Below are 19,954 nucleotides of genomic sequence, written 5' to 3' on the forward strand. Positions count from 1 at the left end.
TACTTTTATATTTCTCAATACTTTATGGATATTTGCTCCTTTAATATCAAATTGAATTTTCATCTAGTCATTTATGTTTTATTAGAACATGTTGTATTAGAACAAAATAACAGAATTTTCCTTACATAAAAAATTTGATTTGAGAAAGGTGGTAGCGTGTTTAACGAACACTTTAGTTATAAATATTTGTTATTTACAAGTAAACTTGAAATTTTAACGAATGCCAAGGAAGATCGAATTTTATATTTTAATCAAATTTCAGTATATTTTATATACATATCTTTAGAGCAAATAAAGAAAACGAGGACATAGAAAGATGATAAACATAATGGAGACCAGAAGAATCGCGCGCAGGTTGCATTTTAGACAGCAAAAGCATTACTGCAAGCGACCTAGTCGCATATTGTCGTTCCTCTGACTTCCTGAGCCCCGGGACTTTTATGAAAGCATATTTCGACTATATATAGGAAGAAAATCGATTAAGTTTCGACGCATCATTATGCAACAATGCGTAATGGATTCGCTTGTTCCGATGGCACTGACAATTTCGTTATTGCTCGCTCAAGACTGAATCGTTCCATCCGTGGCTACAAGAAGAGCCAACTGCCACGTTCTTTTCAATTTTATGATGTTTCATGAATCAATTTCCTGTCTGTACCTGTTGCAAAGTCCAATGTATTTGTATATTTAATAACTATTCAATTATATTTACAGTTGGATGCATTGAATACCGTTCATTTCATTATTTCTATTACTTCAGTTTCTTTTCTTCTACAAACATTAAACACATATACCGTACTTCCCCATATGTTTAATTCGATAATTTCATCCATTAATTTCTGTTTCCTTGTATAAAATATTTTACGAATTTTAAATATCCACTTATAGCTTGTATGCTATGCTGTACAAAATTTTATATTTATAAATTAAGCAGAACGGTCTTACAAGGGAAATTTATTTATGATGTTACATTCAAAATTTCATAATTGTTAATTATGTATGCACAGTTGTATGTGATACAAATAGAACGATGCGTTCGAAAAGAGATATTTCTTCATTTATACAGTCATTAAACGACAAATTTTAGTTTAAAATATATTGTTAAAACTAGAGGAACATTGGCTATGATAAGTTCTCCTTAACAATTGTTTTCCTTTTCTTTTTCGTTTCTCTTTTTCTATTTTTTTTTTAGTATTTTATTAATTGTTTTTACAAGTTAAGTTTTTCTTCCCTTTTTTGTTTAAATATGTACTGATATGTCAATGCAATTCTAGTTCACGAATCGATAATAATTCACTGATTTTATTTTCTTTTATTCATCGCAACACGATTTAATCGTAATTTTTGCATATCATAAAGTAAATATTTAAAAAGTATAACGCAGTAAAAGCTGTATAATTTTATTTTTAACGTAATTGCGATCGTTTCGAATGTTTAAAGCGAAAGAAAGTCGAGAAGACGATAACGTGCACACGACAGAAGCGAAATCAGATTTTACGAATAATTTAACAAGTCATATTAAGCTTCTCTTCTTAACTTTGGAATCTTTCTGGGTTAAAGAGTTTTCAGTATTTCGAGATGCTCCCTTTTCCTGTAACTTGTTCCTCGATGATGTGCTTTCCTTCTCGATTTTCCTCGTTTGCAACAATTTTTCAGCTCTCTTCCTTAACGAGAGCAACTGCTTCGTTGCCTCTAGTATTGCCTCGTAAAATTCAAGAAAGGTCAACTGTAACATTCGATTTCTATACTGTACATTATGCATAATACCGTATACGATGTGTATGTAAAATACACATTACGCATTTAAGCGAGAGATAAATAAGTTAGGAGAGATGCAATTTTTGTAATATCTGTAAATAACCATTGATTAAAATATTAGTCACCGATTAAATTAAACGTGGTGTCCGATATTGGTTTACGAATAAATATCCACGTAATAAATATATTTCGATCTATGCTACTTATATTATACTTTAAGCTCTCGATACAGTTGATAATAATTTTATAATCGTACAATTGATATCCATGTAATCGATCATCTCCAATTTTATATAATTTGCATTTTCTATTACCGTTCGTATCGCTTGTTAATTTCTCTTTTACCATTCTTCTAGTTCGTATTCGCGTAAAATAAAAATTGCATATTATTAATAACGTGTAACAAACGTATGAAAACATAATTGTCCACTATTAACGAAATACTCAATACCAAGTAACTATGTTATTGATATTATGCAATTTTATTTGGGGATGACATTAATTACAGTGGTTATAGAAAATAACAAACGATCTAATTGTTCTTATATCTTTCATTTGTTTCATATAGCACACTTTAGTGATATGAATCGAGCATAAACCAGACCTCTGAAGCCTGACAATGTAATATGTACATTTTAAACGATACGATGGTGAAAAATTTATAATACCAAAGCAAGTACAATCAAACAGTAACAATCGTTTTATCAACTGTTTTATCAATTGTTATAAGTGTTTATTAAATTTCATTTGTCAAATATTAAATATCGATATTTCGATTATATCAAAATTGGAATCATTAAGGATATACCTTGTAATCCATATTTATAATTAATCCACTGTCTGCATCTTTTATTCCAGGACATATTAGCGTCATAATCTCCACCATCTTCAAAGCTCCCAGTTCTCCAAAGACCAATAATCCATTAGCTGTAATACACGTTATATCTTTATGGATAGTCGTGACAGAGAGAATTACGACAAATTATAGAGTGTGCTATACGTACCGAATAGATCGTTGTCACTTTTTCTTGATACATCAGCCGTGCAATGAGGTAACGTAAACATTTCGTCTATTTTCAATAGATAACTGACTTTTTCACCTATCATCACGGAATTAATTCCATCCGGAAAGTTTTTGATAGCCTCAACAGTCGAAGATGATCGTGTATCTGTTGTACTTATGTCATTTAAATATTTATACGTTTTAATGTAAAAATATCATTATATTAGAAGATAGGTATTAAGCAGATTCTGCATGCATACTGTGAAATGTACAAATATAATTGTTCACTAATAATAAAATACTTTAAAGTTGTATCTTTCGTTTAAATTGTTTCTGTGCGCGTTTAGGCTAGCAAGATGACCGATTCCCGAAGGAATTTTAAGTTCCTTATTTAATATCACTTCATACGAATTTAATAAACATTAATTTCATTATTTTCTATTATCTTTATTATCCCCTATGGGTAGTAGCATTCTTTGAATAAAAGGTACTTCATTTATGGAATAGCTTTTTCTAAGAATTTATAATTATTCCCTTCTATTATAGGAGTTATCAGGATGAAAGTGATTTTGTTGCAAGTTATTCCAAAATTTGTATGATAATCAAGTATAGCCTACCTTTTGGAACGAAAATCAATCGTAAGAGATCTTTCGCAGAAAGTGGATATCCAATTCGTTGACACAATTCAAAGACACAGTACATAGGTAGTAAATCCTGATTCTCCTGATATAAACTGCCTATTATGGAAAATTTGGCTTTAATCACAAGACTTAAATGTAAAATTAAAAGAGGAATTTCTTTTGCTAACAGATTAATCACTTTGGATTAATAATACTCTTCAACTATTCTACATACACGTTCGTTTTATTCATTGAACTATTTAATTAAGAAACAACAAAAGTTGCCAGAAATAGCAAAATTAAAAGAACTTTCTACAGCTTTTACAGTAGCATACTTTACATTGCTAACATACCAACATGGCTTCTAGCATGAGGATATATGTCGTTCTTCAAGAATTTATGCAAGCCTGCAGCTAGTTTTCCATTCATTTCCTTCGCATCTGAGTCATCGTATTTGGTATACAGATGCCAAGACACTTCTAATAAGGCGTGCAAAAATTGCCAGATTTCGATCTTTTCGAATGGATGATGAGGGTCTTTCACATTCGTGGCTTTGTTCCTTGCTGACATTATTTTAATATTAAACATCGTCGAAGGGATATTTATACTGATATATACGATAATAAATAGTTCGAAAATGATTTATTTCGATTAAAACTAAAAATGTCTGTAACACGTGTGATACGTAATATTAACAATGTCAATTGACCTTTACCAATATGGCCGTCGATTTCGACGAGGCTAAGTCCTCTCTTATGGACGTTACAATCCCTCCATAATTGCCACAAGCATAACCTACTCATAGCGAGATTACATTTGGGCGCCGATTTGCTGAATAATTTCGCATAATCGTTGTAAATCTGACGCAAACGAAGCATATGAAACGTTAAACAATTGTATGTCCAGAGTTCTTCGTATTTCCAGCTAGACTCCTCCATATTGGATTCGGTGTAGGTTTCAGAGGTCTCTGACTGCGTAGAGTTATTCTCAGTTGTAATCGTATCTGCGTGCAATTTTTTCGTTCGAAAAACATTGGAATCACATGAAATGAATATTTATAGATTATATAGGTCGATAAGCAGTTGGAAATAATAATAAATAACCTATGGACGTTGGACGTGCCAGGCAAGAGCACGATTCAGCTTCGCAACTGTAACATCTCCCGGATAATATCGAGGGTACACGATGTGGTTCCAAGCTTTTTGGATCCAGAAGACGTGTTATATAATAAGATAAATTTGGAAACTGTTCTGGTCTTAGGATAGGTGTTATCGAAGCTTCTGCTAATTCGTCAGGCTTCTCGAGAAATCTATGAACGATTGATATACCTTTGAATGTAAACATTCAAAAAATTATAAAGTCATTTGATATTTATGATTATCGCTATAGAAATTTCGACACATTGTAATACGCGATATTTTGATTTTCTTTAGAATTTCCATATTATAAATTCTTTTGCCCTTTCATGATTTCTATGCAATAATTCCGTATATGTCGCGTAGCATTTAGCACAAGATTTTGATTATTATAATATTTAAGAAAAAGATGTGTAAGAAGTGAAATTAAAATTAGAAAAATGAGATCAAAAATAAAAAGGACATTTGAAAATGACTGTTGCAGACATCTGAAAACTCTGATAGGCCTTTTTATCGATGACTGTATATTTAATATAGATTAAAATGAGCATTCTTACATTGGTTCCGCTTCCTTTGCCACGCGCACGCATTCTTTCTCGCTCTTCATCTCCGTTTCATTTTCTGAATTATCGGTTTCAACATTGGGAGCGCATAAAATATCATTCAGAAACAATGGGTCAGATTCAAACGTCTCCCCATTACTTCCTGCACAACACATAGGTATCTTTAATTTAATTTGATATTAAAGTACATTTCCATATCGAACAAATTATCGTACCATAAACGAAATTAATAATAATATAAATTTAATTTTAGAAGATGTTTACTACCAATTATAACTCCGTAACCGTGCTTTTTATTATCCTTCCAATAGCCAGAATACTTGGCTCCACCTACAGAATTCAGCTTCATCTCTCCTGAGAAATAATTCGTTCTCACAAAATTTAGTTAATTCGTTAAATTATTTTTCAGATAATTACTGTGGTGGTTTACCTTTGCCATGGCGCATTCCGTGACGCCAGTAACCTGCGTAGGATGCTTCTTGTGGCCAGGTAAACGTTTTATTGAAGAATCCATTCCATACGTACTCTCCATAACTGTAAGTATATTAATTTGTAGAATTAAATAAGTATAAATAATTGATTATTTTATTTTAACAAACACGTTTGTTTCTTTCTTTAAACAGACCCATGCATTGCACCGCATTTCCATTCCCCACGATAGACATTTCCATTGGTCCAAACCATGGTCCCCTTGCCATCGCGAATGCCATTTTTCCACTCGCCCACGTAACGAGCACCACTTGGATAAATTCGTAATCCAACCCCTTCCATTTTGTCCATCACCCAGTCGCCATCGTACGAGCCATTATCACGGTAACGAGAATAACTTAACGATAAAGTAACTAAGTATTGCTAACAGACCAATTTAACAATATCATTATTCAGTTTAATTTAGTAATTTCATTAATATCATACTTATAGAGATTGGACGGTGATAATGTTTATTGGTAACAATAATATGAAAATGTGAAAGTGACAATAGAGTTACGAACTATTTCTCGGCTTACTGCAACGATCAACGCAGTATTACATTATTATGCAACATACAATATACAAAATATGTACAATATAATTCGTAGCTAAACAATTCTTTGGCTAAAGAAGGGTACGAGTTGAAAAATTTCTGCTATAAGGCTGATGATATTTTTTGAGCAGTAAGTAAGAAATCGTATAATAATTAACACGTACAATTATTTAACCCTTTGCACTCGACGACTTTTTCGCTAGAGAAGAGTAGAAATTCAAAGATTCTCTACTAAAAAATTGACGATACTTTTTTGAGCAATAAATAAAGAATCGTATAATAATGGAATTGTAGAATTATTAAATTTCGATACCTCGCACACTGTTGCATTACATTAAATTTGATATATTAATTAATATCGATCTCCCAAATTTTATGAAATGGTGACTGAAGTCACCTCTCGAGTGCAAAGGGTTAATATAAGAAATTATTGCTCACAGATTCAAGGATATGCTTTGTAGATATATTCTGTAATTCTTGACACTTACCCCTTTCCAAGTCTTTGTCCCATATACCATTGACCGGTATACATGTAACGATTTTCCCCGTCCACCATAATTCCTCTGCCATGTTGGTAGCCATTTATAAATTCGCCTTCGTACCAGCAAACGTTGTTCCATTCTAATAAACCTTTCCCATGCATGCGATTTTGTTGAAATTCTCCCTACGAAGCTAATTCTCAATAATAGTGAAAATAGAGAGTACACTAATTGCTCTTAATTTTACTATTTCTCTCTAATCCTATTAGAGAGCATTTCAATACCAATGTCATCGTTCGTTCAGTTCGACATAAGTTAAACATCTCGAATAATTGACTCAAAATTAACACTTAGCCAACCGCACGCCCCAGAGCGAACTATACGGTTTCCACCGCGCTCGGGGAACCCAAACTGCGCTATCCACCGGGCATTTTTCGGAAGACTGCGCTGTCCACCGGACATTTTTCGGAAGTAACACGAACTGAAATTCACTAAATTCACTTAAATTAAACTAGGAATAAATAACACGATCCAAACGATCCCGGAAGGTGGTCGGAAATACCGAATAAGGGGCCTTAAAAATTGGTGAATTTTATTATATGTTGTGCTTTACAGAAGCAGTTCGTCAGTAATTGCGAACAACTCCAAATGGAGGTAATGTAAGTAATAACCGAAAACGAGAAACGCATTGCTAAGGTCAAAATGGGAGATCTCCCCGATCGGTCGGGCACCGGCTAACTTTAAAATGGCGAGATTTCCACGATCGGTCGGACACCGGCTAACTTTAAAATGGGGACATCTCCCCGATTGGTCGGCTAAGTGTTAAGATATTAAAATGAAAGCGTTGAAATTGAAAATTCTCACTTTATATTGGGCACCATTTGACCATCTGTATACTCCTTCGCCTTCCATCATTTTCCTACTGATACGACCGCTGTAGGTGTTATTGCTAATGAACCTTATATTCGCAAATTCATCGGGCAATGTTAATTTCCAAGATGAAACAGAGCTTGATTTCGTTGTACCGTTATCATATTTGTCGGAGTTATTCTCGCTTCCTTTTAAGTCATTCGCGATTTCGTTGCTCTTCTCTTCATCGATGTCTTCGTCGTCATTGGAGGAGACTTTAGTATCATCGTCGATTCGTTTCTTTGGTTTCTTTCTTAAATATTTTCCGTCCCATCTGTGTCGAATAATTTACGTGCAAATGAAATAATTATCGAATCGTAAAAGATAGGAATTTAGGTAGAAATAAAAATGAAATAAAATTAGTGTAGAGGATCGATTACAAAGGGTATTTATGACAGAGTCGAGTGGGGGAAACGAGCGAAAGTTTACGAGTTCATCCTGAGTGTTTGAAGTATATATCTGGCCCATCGGGTTCGTATGAGAAATGCGTGATTAGGGAAGAAAATCTGATTGTGATTATGAAAGAAGACATGAAAGAAGTGTAAGGTTAAAATTAGGGTACGAGTATGCGAGTAGGACAGTTTGTAGAGTGTCAGTTTTTGAGAGTCAGTCGTAGAAGTCAGTTTACAGTCAGTAGTCAGTCGTAGAAGTCAGTTTACAGTTAGTAGTCAGTCGTAGAAGTCAGTTTACAGTCAGTAGTCAGTCGTAGAAGTCAGTTTACAGTCAGTAGTCAGTCGTAGAAGTCAGTTTACAGTCAATAGTCAGTCGTAGAAGTTAGTCAGTCTAAATGTTGTCAATTGCAAGTCGTAGAAGTCAGATTTTATGGTCGATTGAGACAAGAGTTACTATTCTATTCTATTCCAATAGTTATTATTATAGTTATAATATAATTTATAATTATAGTTGTAATAGTTATTATTCTATTCTATTCTTAGAGTTATTATTCTATTCTATTCTATTCTAAGAGTTATTATCCTATTATATTAATCCGTTATTCTAAAGCTTATTTTGTTCTGTTGAGCATTGTATTATTATTCTAGTCGATCCCTCCTAGTATGATCCTATATTGGTTATAATTAAAATTTATGACTTACAACTATATAACCTGTAATAAATATTATTATATAATATATCCTAATCAAGTGTTATATAGATTAAATTTAATTCAGGCTTTAACGAAGAGAAGGATAGTTACTCTTTCACGAAATACATCAAAATGTCATTGTAAAGAAGGTAGATGAATTCTTCCTTAGCACTGTATGTACGTCGTTTATCGGCAAGGATATCTTCGAAAGGCAAATCCTCTGACATTTCGCTTCCTTCTTCTTCCATGTCTTCCCCTTCTCCTTCCTCCTCTTCGTACGATTTCATCGGAGAGATAACATTCTTACGACATTTTTTCGATATTATTTCTTTTAACGTGGCATTCATTTCTTGAGTATTTTTTTTTTTTTTTCAGAAATTCACTCGAAACAAGATATTTTTATTAAATTTATTTTCAAATAACTGAACTTCGTGATCCTGGATAAGCTTCTTAATCTGGACGCTAGGTGGAGTTTGAGAGGCGTGAAGATATTAGTGATTCGAGGGGAATTTTGTGAAATACTTTTGAAGATATTTCACACTATCTTCGGAATAATTTTTGATCAGTTGTATGATTTCGTAAGATAGAACGTCGGAGGAAGTAGGAAATATATTGAAATTATCAAACTTGAGGCAGAAAAATGTTAACGAAAGGGAAAGTAAACGTAAGATTATTTTCACGTTGCAAATGTTAGGGAATCTTTGATTTCTTTCATAAAACATATGTCAGCTGTGCAATAATAATGCTTGGGAATCGATAAAGCACGTAATAGGAGAATGTCCGATGTACGACGAATTCAGACCACATAACCTCAAGTACGAAAGCATCATAAAGACTCATAAATTTGGGACTGAAAATGACACAAAGAGGATACAATACTTTACGAATAGTGCAATAAGAATCAGAGCACTGTGTCTAGACGAATGATTTGCATTAAATGCCAAGGTGCAATGGAACTGAAAATCGCTTAATCAAAGATTTTTCTTAGTCATACTTTCAATTTTAAATGATATATCTTTGTTGTATCTGTATATTTCTGTAGGCTCATTTTAAGATTAATAGTTTATTATAGTATAAGTATAAATATAATACTCTAGAATATCACGGTACTACAAACGCATATGTATAACACAAGACTGTAATAGGCTACCGCCTAAATCAATTAACAATTAACAGTAAAAATTTCTTTCATAATATTCATTCGTACAAAACGTTTTCCTTTTATTATATTATAATAACGCACGAAACCAAATGGAAAGAAATTGATATTACGAAGTACTGTTAATTTTGTAAATTATATATATTACAATCCTACTGATGTCATAAATATTAAGAAACTGACTTCATTGCAGGTTGTTTTCCCAGTTTGCGAAGATGAAGTTAAAGAATTGGAGTCGATAATTTTCCACACTCCTGCCATATATAATGACAAAGTAAAAGTACACGATTGGTAAGCAATGTTAAAAAGAGATCAAATTTTCCTTATTCAGCCGATATTTCCACTATTCTGTAATATTTTGTAATACTTAAATTAATTTACTGCGATTTTATTGCAAATTTTTTACGAATCCATATTTCCCGTTACATATACGGTTATGTTATTTCTTTCGACTTGAGGAAGGAGTGTTTATGTTATTAAAACGAAGGGTGAAACGCAGAAGGGTGGCGCAAATAGCCTTTGTTGTTCGTAGCAACGCAACTGGGCTACTATAATTAGGGCAGACTGTAAAACTAGGTATTTATGTTGCAACCGTTCTTGACAGCGCGTGTAATTACGTTCGAGAGTATAAATTAGAATTGGCGTAGAAAGATAAAATCTATAAGATTGCGATAAAAAGTGATGAATTAACGAGTAAAGTAACTACGTGAAGAAATATAACAAAGAAAATCTTTTCTTTTATCTTCACTGTACTACAATTGTCGATGCAAGTATCACTATCCAAAATTTATTATCACGAAATGTAGTTGAACTTTATTTTATTTATTAGGGGGATGAAATTTTTAATAACGCTTGCTTTAACTTTTTCAGTAATTTATATTTAAATAATAATAGAACGATCTAAGATATTTCAGTAATTTATTTATATATTTAAATCGATATTTAATCGAGTTTAGATTATGATGAGCTAATAATGTTCCATTTTTACAGGCAGATGCATACATTGGCGGAGCCCAGAGATAACAAAGAGATATTTCCACCAAAAGGAAATCTTCACGTATCATCGTATCAAAGATTAGGCCCAGAACCTGGCTGCACAGGAATTTCAGAAACACGTGCCATGCTGTCTCAGATAGAATTGAAAGAACTGTATAAACCAATTTATCCGCAGCGTACTTTGCTTAATATGAAGACTTTTGCATCAGCAGAGTACGTAATAATTATTGTTTTATCCTATACTGCTGTTAAGATACTGTGGTATTGCGAGTTGGGAAAGATTCTAGCAAAGGAGATAGTATTAAAAGCGATAGTAGAGCGAATGGGTGTGTGGTCTTATTTCTAATTGTAAGTGAATGCATGGGAACTCTTGGGCTACTTTTCGAGAAGCGAGGAATAATAAACAGCGGCCATTGGATACGACACGGGCGCTCAGGGTGACATCTAGGATGCGGGCGAAAGAACAAACGATAGCACGGGAGAATCATTTTGACGAGATATCTATGACTGTATCGAGTGATCGAGAAAGAAAACCTGTGTATGAAAAGAGAGAGTGTTAGACTTTAAGTAAGAGTACATTGTGCATAGTCCAGACGTATTGAGTAGAGAATCGCATTAGCGTAATATTTTAGTTTAACACGTTCGTCGCCGCGTCTGCCATATTTGGTTGATATGCTTTCGTGGGGGCCCCGTCACCTAAATATGGTTGACGCTCATTTTCCGTATGCTTGTAATATATGACACCATCTGGTCGCTCCTGTCGATGCCAGTGTTTCCATTATTATATGCCATTATCGCCAAAGGTTTCTGTTTCGGAGGACGACCACGATGAGTAGAATTCAAGCTTGAAGTCATAATGGGTGCATGTTTTGTTATTAAAAAGGCGTCGTTGTTTACTAGGTGCGCAGATCTCTGTCTGCATAGGATTAATCTAGCAATAATCCTACAATGCAGTATGGTAATTTTAGAAAATATTCCTCTTCGGTGCATCATAACGTCTGATAAATTAAAATGTATTGCAGGCAAGAGGAAGAAGAGGATTCGACGATAGAGGGTATAATGTACGATCCTGAAGAAGCTCGTTGCATGGATTATCGAACGACAACGGAAATTCACTATAGATCACCTTACCCCATGAAACCAAAATCATTACCACCGCCACCACCACCACCGCAACCATGGCTGTTGAATCGACGAACTATAGGTTACAGTCTCGAACAATTGGAAAAACGTGATGGAATGCACAAATTCTTGGACGATAATATGGAGCTTCATCAGCAGATAGCTGATTTAAAGTCCAGAAGGTATAAGTTGCATTCGTTTCTAGACTATCAGGTTCCTGAAGCTGTCGACACGTCTAATATGAAAGAGTGCAAAATTGAGAATTAGAGTGTATAAATAATCGCGAAGCTATATTTTAACAAATTTTATTGGAACAAATTATTATGAAAATGCAAGTCATTATGAAAATGCAAGTTATTATGAAGAATGAATTTTGAGAATTTTGTATTTCGTAAATAATAAATGACAAGCAAATTGGTGCATGTAAATTTTTATAAATGAAATTTTAACTTAGTGGGGATTTTTAGAAAAATTGCATGCTTGATCGAAATAATCTCTATCGAAAACTATCTTCGTATAAATCTAATAATGTGATTATTTGCAATAATTAATTTAGGCAAATTGTATAAGCGTAGATAATAGCAATGTCTAACCAGGTAAACAAATATTTCAAATTTAATGACATTTCGGGAAAGATGTATAATATATTAATTCGATAAAGCACGATAGAACGGAAATTATAAGTTATCGATGACTAAGAAAAGAATAATTATAAACAATTAAACGTTATTGAACAAATTAGAAAAAATTAGAAAAATTATTTAAACAATATTAAAAATATGAAAGAAAAAATTGTTTTAAGATCGTCAATTTAAAAAAAAATCATTCTACTGGAGAGATTTATTAAAATATATTAAATTTTCTGGTCAGATGCAGATTTTACCGTTGGCTGAGTCGGCGGTAATAATTTGCTGTTGCATTATAGATTGGAGAAGTATGAGGAAGTATGAAATAGGTACGAAAGGTGATTATTATTCGATAAAGCTAGTGCTTACGTAGATATCACGAAGAAAAATTTTCGCTGGAGAGAGAAACATTGCACGAGTGCATTAAAATACATACAATAGATATTTAGTCAGTTGTAGAAGCGTGCATTCGAATATTGAATATTATCGAATATTATTTCTTCTGAAACTTTGATTGTTGCTGACACTGACAATGGAGATTTAAAAAACATTACACGAAGAGACACGAAGCAATGTCCTGTCAAGTGGGCAATAAATTTAATTTAATTTTAAGCCAATTTAAAGATGTGTATGTATCTATATATGTAAACAAGCTAAATGAGATTAACTTATAGTTTATATTTTTGTAAAAGCCGAAATGTGTCATTTATCGTGTATAGTAAATCGTAAATGCGTAGAATGGGCTGGGAAGGATTTTAATTATGGTTCGGGTGATATAGTAGTTAACGATCATTCAGTATTTTATGTTCAACTTCCAATTAGATACGCTTGCTGCACTTGCGTTATAAATATAATAGTTCAGAGAAGCATCGTGTATGGATGAAAAATGCACAACAAAGCATCTCAGGGTTGCATACAAAAATTGAAGGTTTGCTTTATATTTATTTTTAATCAAATATAAATATAACTTTGATATTATAATATTTACATTACTTTCACTATTGTTTTCACTGCTACTTTTATTTCCCCCATGGTCATCACCGACAACAGCTTCAACAGATTAGGCAACGGATTGGAATTCTGTTCGTAATATGCTAATATACTATGAAGGCGGAAAGCTACATATCTTGTATTACGGCGCGCAATGCGGTAAAGATGGAGAAGGCATTGGACAGATACTGAAACGTTAGCAATCCGTTATTACATAATTCGCACAATCCTTGCCTAATTCATTCGTCACAACTGTCATTCGAGAACAAACCTACGGACCGAGCAATAATAACGCAGAGTAAATTCTGGCAGTATACAACTGATGGAAAGTATCACTGGATTTTGAAACTGCAACACGTGCAGCGCTATCTTCTGCATTTCTAGCGACTGATCGTACCACGTCATCTCGTATGCACTTTGCGAAACGTTTATGCTCTAAGGATCATGACAGATTGATAGTAGCTAAGAGAATGCGAGGCACTAATTACATACAATCGGTTTCACGTTAACTTCGATTACCATATCTTTCATGTTATCAGCTGACCAAGCGTACACGTAAATTTCCGTCAGCAGTGTAAAAAATACTGCCAGGAACTGTATTTTCACGACCAACGGTGTTTTCTGCTCAGAAAAATGTATTACCAATTAATTCGAATACATATATGTAGGGATATGTTCTGATTGGCAATATACGGAATAAAAGGATGTTGTTTAATTCTAATAGATATTTCATTTACGAGCTAAAGGGACCTAAAAGTAAAGTTACAAGCTTGAAGATTAAACTGGTCACGCAATCCACACTCGCACTCTTCAAGCTATCACCGACTTCACTCTCTTGCAAACTTCTTGTATACTCTCACCAACAGGACTGTCTCAGGACAGCCCTTGCACCCTTATTTAACACGTTGGATGTCACGCCAGTTTTACAGATATTGCCTATGGCGCCACGTTGAATTTTCTATTATGCGATACATATAATGTTGAAATATTATCTGCAATAGATAAGTTACAATGTATAGCCATGTTTGACATGTTAATTGCGAGGGGGGTCACCATTGAATTAACGATGGTAATAATGAAAATTTCTAAATATTGACATTTTTTTAAATTATATATATTTCTATCAATCTGGGCGCGCCAAGTTGAGTGCCGGTCACCGGTGACCCCCATGGCATTCAACGTGTTAAACCTAGCCACGTACCCTAAACATTCAGGCGCCTTTCGCTCTTCGTTTGCATTCGATACTACCATAAATATCCCTCGTACGCCGTTACTCGTTCTTCCGCACGCACTCCAGATAACAGCCTAAACGCCCAAGTCGAACCCGAGGACGTTGTTCATTGTTGCCCGCTTTCGAGGAACGGCTCAGGCGTTCTTATACACTATACAGTCGTACGCGCACAAAAATACTGTGACAGGCGGTGACCTACTATGTATACAGCCATGTTTGACATGTTAATTGCGAGGGGGGTCACCATTGAATTAACGATGGTAATAATGAAAATTTCTAAATATTGACATTTTTTTAAATTATATATATTTCTATCAATCTGGGCGCGCCAAGTTGAGTGCCGGTCACCGGTGACCCCCATGGCATTCAACGTGTTAAACCTAGCCACGTACCCTAAACATTCAGGCGCCTTTCGCTCTTCGTTTGCATTCGATACTACCATAAATATCCCTCGTACGCCGTTACTCGTTCTTCCGCACGCACTCCAGATAACAGCCTAAACGCCCAAGTCGAACCCGAGGACGTTGTTCATTGTTGCCCGCTTTCGAGGAACGGCTCAGGCGTTCTTATACACTATACAGTCGTACGCGCACAAAAATACTGTGACAGGCGGTGACCTACTATGTATACATGTACCAAATATCGTCCATATATGAAATATCATCCTACTTACCAATAGAAATATAAATCCAACAAGACACAGAATAACCAAGCTGCCAAGTAAAGCGAAAAGTATAATAAAACGGAAACCATTCACCACATCTACAGCGTACCTAAATAAAGGAATCAGAAAGGAATCAATTGAATAGATAAGACGATAAACATGTCCCGAAATGTCATTCTTACTTTCTCAAATGTAACTGCTTCTTAATAAAAGTAACCAGCATGCGAACATCCGTGGATTTTCGCAATTCCATAGCTAGGCATTCGAACCTGGCCGCTGAAAACCAGAATAAAAGCGCGCCAAACATACTTAAGCATGTATGCGCAGCACACTGATAGCTTAGGAAAAACTGATGCATGTATACCATGACATAGACTGGCGTATAATTAACTCGAAACGGGTACACCGCGTCTGCCGGAAAGGGAATCGACATGAACACGGGTCCTAGCGAAAAGGCAGTCGCTGTCAGGTACATACACGCTATGGAACTTGCATAAAAGATGTCGCATTTCGTGATATACTTGCAGAAAATTTCCCTCTCGCTCTGTCGAGCCTCTTTGACATAGGTCACCATTTCATTGATTACACGCTGTAAATCTTATTTAAAGCTTTCCAACATCGGACACAGAGAGAGAAAACGAACGTGGACTTACCTGTAAATTGTCGTGCTTCACGATGCATATGATGGTCTGGACGATGATTTGAATTACACCTATACACAGGCTGATATCCCCGGAGACTATAGCGACATTGTGTGAGTGTAGATAGACTGCGTAAAGCAGTGGTGCTAATAGCATGAATCCATTAATTATACTGGCGACCTGTATGACTTTGTAGCCAAACAGTTTAACCCTACTGCTATTGGGGGGAAGGGGCCAACAGAACGTTAAAGCTACACTGAGCCAGGTGACGTTGATGGCTTCTTCAGGTGTCAATTTGTTAAACATGATTCACAGATACTGTTTGATACAAGACTCGAACGAAGTAGAATTTAAATGACAGGATAGAAAGTTGTTTGTGGACAGTCTATTATTACACTGCCTTGGGAACAACTAAGTATTCGCAGCTGATAGTTATGAATAGTCATTCGGAGCGTAATGAACAGATTTAATAAATTATATTAAGTATAAGACAGAGAAAGTTGCAAATTTCCTCGGGTGCGAATTTTATTCTGTTGATTGAGTCGACGGTAATAATTTGTGGCTGAATTATAGATTAGGGAAGTATACGGTATAGACAAGTGCAACCGGTGTTTCCACAATCATAAATTGTAGTAAGAATTTCTTCGGGCTATGACTGCGTCGAACTAGACCGTTAGTCAGTTTCTGTAATCTTTTTAGGAACATTGTTGGTGGTACTTACAAATGGCGGTAACTAGACTGCAAGTAAAAAGGAAGTAATTTCAATGCAGGCAGCAAAAATGACTGAAATTACGAGTGATGTGATGAGAAAGTTTGGCTGATGCTTTCAACGAGGATAAAATTGCTTAAGAATAGCCAAAATCTGTGCAATTTTTTTAATATTGTTTAATAATACAACATTGAACTGAAAAAATATTTTATTTATTTTTGTATTAATTACACCGAATAAACAAATTGCTTGGAAAATACCTACCCCAAACGAGCAGATATATTGGCATCCTTGCAGGTATCCAGACATTACCGTTATTACAACAATTGTTTGGAAAGTAACCGAAAACATAGTGGCGACATAAACGATTGACACAGAATTCACCTGATAATGACTAATACAGAAAAATATATGCGAAACATGCTGCTATTTTATTACAACCAATTTTTATTTACAACTAATATTGATGCCATATAGAAAGAACATTAAATGCAGAAATAAATAAAATATTTTTTCAGTTAAAAATTCCTTTACAAAGTGTATAGAAAACTTTAAATCAAAATATTTCGAAAACGAAGGCCCACCATGAAGAAATCCATTAAGGTTTTTCAATACTAGGTATGTACTATAACTTATACTTACTACTGTTCCAAAAGCGACGAGCACGCACACAGGGACCCCTTGTAAGAATTACTTTGGTGATGAGAAATACAGTCTTTAACAAAGAATCGACTTTTTATATTTGTCTCTTTATTAGGTGTTGCTAAATTCAAGTATTGCTAATTTGCAAAAGTTCCTAATTTTTATTCTTTACGTGAGTTTATTAGCAATAAAATGACGAGAATCTATTCTATGAATTACTAACAATAAGCATTTCGGTGTTTCATATTTATATTTCCATATATCAATTTTTTCGAAGAGATTGATGTAGCAAACTTCGGCCGTTTATCTTAAAATCTTTTGCTGCATAAAGCTTAAACACGTTACGAGGTTTGCATCAGAACACGCAATGCATTGAAGTACGTTAAAGATGTGTATAAATACTACAATACATAATAGAGTAGTTACTAATTGTAAAATGAAATGAACGAAATAAGAGATACGATACATGTACCTTCATGTAATGAGGCAACGAAAGCTCCCGTACTAGACCTCTTATTTGAACAACCTCATACTTCTGGGACCTCAATATGACGTGAAGCATCATCCTTTGTTGCTTGACGTCTCTTCTATACCAATCTGTATCGTAAACAGCTGCAGCAATTTCAAAACTCTACAATGAAATAAAATTCGATCCTTTAGAGTTTTGAAATAAAATGTGATCATTTCATTACCATGCTCATTAGACTGTCTGCTGGCCAAGTGTATATGAAGAGCTCCACGCTGGCACTGAACACTACAGTCGCGTACAAAACTTTTTGAACTAATGGTTGATTCTATTTCCGAACAAAATTCAAGACTATCGTTTCTTTGATTTAATTACTATTTTAAAATAATTACTTACAGTAACAAAGTTTAAGCCACCAAAAATCATTGCGGTAATTGTCGTCCCCATTGTTGCCACGACTAAAAATTTCGTACATAGACGTATTTCTTTCGAATACCTGAACATTTGAGTTACACAGCGATAATACATAATGAAAAGAAAAAAGAAAAAAAAATTACAATATGTACCAATATTTATATCGCTCCTCGTAATGTGAAGTAAAATTTGGACACGGAATATAATGAAACATTTTATACGAAAATTATATCGAAAGATAGAGGAAGAGGTGCCGTTTAATACGCATTTTGTTTCATCTCGATATCTCAATTAGTTCCCGAGATACAGGATTTTCAAGTTTAACGTTAAGACTTATGGACAAATGAAAATTCGCGCGAATCATATTTGCTAATGGTACGTACGCTCGTAAGCGGAGTAGTAAGAGTTCGCTGACCCGGCGTTAGTCACTGACCCTCGCGTACGTGCAATACGTAAAGTATGTCGCGAGACGGAACGAGTGAGAGATCCGAGACAAGGATGAATATAGTAAACTGTGAAAAATTACCGCGCCTTTACACGACGATATCTCATAAAGGAAAAGAGATATTTGTATGAAATAAAAAGCATTTTACATAGGAAGGATGCCCGCTTCTTTACAGTGAAAAATTTGTCCAAAATTATTAATACGTTTCGGAGCAATAATTGCTCAAAGTTTACGTAATTTTAATAGATTTTACACGTGCTTCTGTGTAACTTTTGGAATGTATAATAATTTTTTCATACGACATTACCTGTAACAAACGTGTTTACAGCTTCTGATACTATGTAAAGATAGTATAGAAAAAACATGGTAAATGGAATTTTCGTTTTCTTGTAAGAGAGCAGTTTTTTAATTCGATATGCAGTCTAGCAGTCTTATACTATAAAAGCTACGATTCTACCTAGTTTAAAAATTATTTATGTATTCTTAGTATCCCCGTGAACCTTTCAGAAATATTTATTATCCTTTACAACTACAATTTATTACTACATTTCAAATTTTTATCTGGTACATTCTTCGAGCGTATATTCAAATTTCAGAGCATACTAAAAGATTACCTTAAGAGTTCATTGTATTTCTTCATGCAGGTATTGAATTTGTACATCGACTTCGCATTCCGTATCTCGTTTCCTAAAATCTCGAATCTGGCTGTCACGTACCTCAAAAGGAAAGCGATCTTAGCGTCTATTGCCATACTCGCGGATGCCTGGAGGCCGACAATTATTTGATGGAAGAAAATTATGCTTTTGAGAGGCTGATAGGAAACCGTGAATGGATATATCGCGTATGTTGGGAACATCTGCTCCGAGTGGAAACAACCATATACGATAAAAACATTGATCAGGTAACACCATATTACGTAAATATAATGAACGTATTTGTATCTATCCACGTAACGTTGCAGAACAAGCTTTTCCATTTTCCTGGCTTTCTTATAGAAATTCTCCATGTCAAAGAACAGCCACTAAAAGTATTGTCTAAGACGTTTAATTAAACAAAGCAGTAGAATAAAACAAGTATAACACTGAACAAATTAAAAATCTAAATGTTCCAAGTACACACAAATTCTTAACAGCTGCGTGTAAAGCAAATTTATCGACACACGTACGTAACTGTGGTATCGTGAGCTAGGAAGGACTCTAGCAAAGGAAACAGTAATAACTCCTTGCCCTACGATTTAACTCTTTGCGGCACAGGATTTCAGATAATAAAATAG

At 34.4% G+C, this 19,954-nt stretch overlaps 5 protein-coding genes across 5 annotated transcripts; 1 reads left to right on the forward strand and 4 right to left on the reverse strand.

Annotated features, from left to right (window-relative positions):
• Positions 1-1,504: 1,504 nt before the first annotated feature.
• On the reverse strand, positions 1,505-3,951 carry LOC108549884 (uncharacterized). Its single transcript, XM_017903453.1, has 5 exons — positions 3,735-3,951; positions 3,379-3,498; positions 2,763-2,927; positions 2,567-2,685; positions 1,505-1,726 (listed from the first exon to the last, which is right to left on the reverse strand). The coding sequence occupies exons 1-5, from the start codon at positions 3,949-3,951 to the stop codon at positions 1,514-1,516; spliced, it is 834 nt and encodes a 277-aa protein (XP_017758942.1). The 3' UTR covers positions 1,505-1,513.
• A 316-nt stretch (positions 3,952-4,267) lies between these two features.
• LOC108549885 (radial spoke head 10 homolog B-like) lies at positions 4,268-8,824 on the reverse strand. The gene is made up of 9 exons (XM_017903454.1): positions 8,688-8,824; positions 7,448-7,766; positions 6,593-6,768; positions 5,706-5,906; positions 5,511-5,614; positions 5,348-5,434; positions 5,075-5,222; positions 4,564-4,690; positions 4,268-4,384 (listed from the first exon to the last, which is right to left on the reverse strand). The coding sequence occupies exons 1-9, from the start codon at positions 8,822-8,824 to the stop codon at positions 4,268-4,270; spliced, it is 1,416 nt and encodes a 471-aa protein (XP_017758943.1).
• A 300-nt stretch (positions 8,825-9,124) lies between these two features.
• On the forward strand, positions 9,125-12,120 carry LOC108549886 (uncharacterized). Its single transcript, XM_017903455.1, has 4 exons — positions 9,125-9,240; positions 9,929-10,026; positions 10,726-10,944; positions 11,754-12,120. The coding sequence occupies exons 1-4, from the start codon at positions 9,217-9,219 to the stop codon at positions 12,118-12,120; spliced, it is 708 nt and encodes a 235-aa protein (XP_017758944.1). The 5' UTR covers positions 9,125-9,216.
• Positions 12,121-13,564: 1,444 nt separating this feature from the next.
• On the reverse strand, positions 13,565-16,311 carry LOC108549894 (uncharacterized). The gene is made up of 6 exons (XM_017903463.1): positions 16,018-16,311; positions 15,547-15,953; positions 15,374-15,473; positions 13,989-14,090; positions 13,749-13,904; positions 13,565-13,657 (listed from the first exon to the last, which is right to left on the reverse strand). The coding sequence occupies exons 1-6, from the start codon at positions 16,309-16,311 to the stop codon at positions 13,598-13,600; spliced, it is 1,119 nt and encodes a 372-aa protein (XP_017758952.1). The 3' UTR covers positions 13,565-13,597.
• A 1,386-nt stretch (positions 16,312-17,697) lies between these two features.
• LOC108549888 (odorant receptor 22c) lies at positions 17,698-19,537 on the reverse strand. Its single transcript, XM_017903456.1, has 5 exons — positions 19,296-19,537; positions 18,219-18,318; positions 18,049-18,150; positions 17,829-17,987; positions 17,698-17,757 (listed from the first exon to the last, which is right to left on the reverse strand). Exons 1-5 carry the CDS (start codon positions 19,535-19,537, stop codon positions 17,698-17,700), a joined length of 663 nt encoding a protein of 220 aa, XP_017758945.1.
• Positions 19,538-19,954: the final 417 nt, after the last annotated feature.

Source organism: Eufriesea mexicana, unplaced genomic scaffold (genome assembly GCF_001483705.2).
Source record: "Eufriesea mexicana isolate 0111107269 unplaced genomic scaffold, ASM148370v2 scaffold2332, whole genome shotgun sequence".
Taxonomy (NCBI): Eukaryota; Metazoa; Arthropoda; class Insecta; order Hymenoptera; family Apidae; genus Eufriesea; species Eufriesea mexicana.

Excerpts from the sequence above, each read along its gene's own strand:
- LOC108549888 (XM_017903456.1), bottom strand. The coding sequence starts at position 19,537 with ATGTTCCCAACATACGCGATATATCCATTCACGGTTTCCTATCAGCCT. Across the intron at positions 18,151-18,218 it reads GTGGCTTAAACTTTGTTACT|AATCAACCATTAGTTCAAAA; the intron begins GTAAGTAATTAT and ends GTTCGGAAATAG. Across the intron at positions 17,988-18,048 it reads CAGACAGTCTAATGAGCATG|AGTTTTGAAATTGCTGCAGC; the intron begins GTAATGAAATGA and ends ATTTCATTGTAG.
- LOC108549885 (XM_017903454.1), bottom strand. The coding sequence starts at position 8,824 with ATGGAAGAAGAAGGAAGCGAAATGTCAGAGGATTTGCCTTTCGAAGAT. Across the intron at positions 5,907-6,592 it reads GGACAAAGACTTGGAAAGGG|TTATTCTCGTTACCGTGATA; the intron begins GTAAGTGTCAAG and ends TTTATCGTTAAG. Across the intron at positions 5,615-5,705 it reads AAATGCGGTGCAATGCATGG|TTATGGAGAGTACGTATGGA; the intron begins GTCTGTTTAAAG and ends ATATACTTACAG.
- LOC108549894 (XM_017903463.1), bottom strand. The coding sequence starts at position 16,311 with ATGTTTAACAAATTGACACCTGAAGAAGCCATCAACGTCACCTGGCTC. Across the intron at positions 15,474-15,546 it reads AAGCAGTTACATTTGAGAAA|GTACGCTGTAGATGTGGTGA; the intron begins GTAAGAATGACA and ends TCCTTTATTTAG. Across the intron at positions 13,658-13,748 it reads CTCTGCGTTATTATTGCTCG|TATCTGTCCAATGCCTTCTC; the intron begins GTCCGTAGGTTT and ends CTAACGTTTCAG.
- LOC108549884 (XM_017903453.1), bottom strand. The coding sequence starts at position 3,951 with ATGTCAGCAAGGAACAAAGCCACGAATGTGAAAGACCCTCATCATCCA. Across the intron at positions 2,928-3,378 it reads ATTGATTTTCGTTCCAAAAG|ATACACGATCATCTTCGACT; the intron begins GTAGGCTATACT and ends TAAGTACAACAG. Across the intron at positions 1,727-2,566 it reads TTATAAATATGGATTACAAG|TTGACCTTTCTTGAATTTTA; the intron begins GTATATCCTTAA and ends CGAATGTTACAG.
- LOC108549886 (XM_017903455.1), top strand. The coding sequence starts at position 9,217 with ATGTTAACGAAAGGGAAAGTAAAC. Across the intron at positions 9,241-9,928 it reads TAACGAAAGGGAAAGTAAAC|GTTGTTTTCCCAGTTTGCGA; the intron begins GTAAGATTATTT and ends ACTTCATTGCAG. Across the intron at positions 10,027-10,725 it reads AAAGTAAAAGTACACGATTG|GCAGATGCATACATTGGCGG; the intron begins GTAAGCAATGTT and ends CCATTTTTACAG.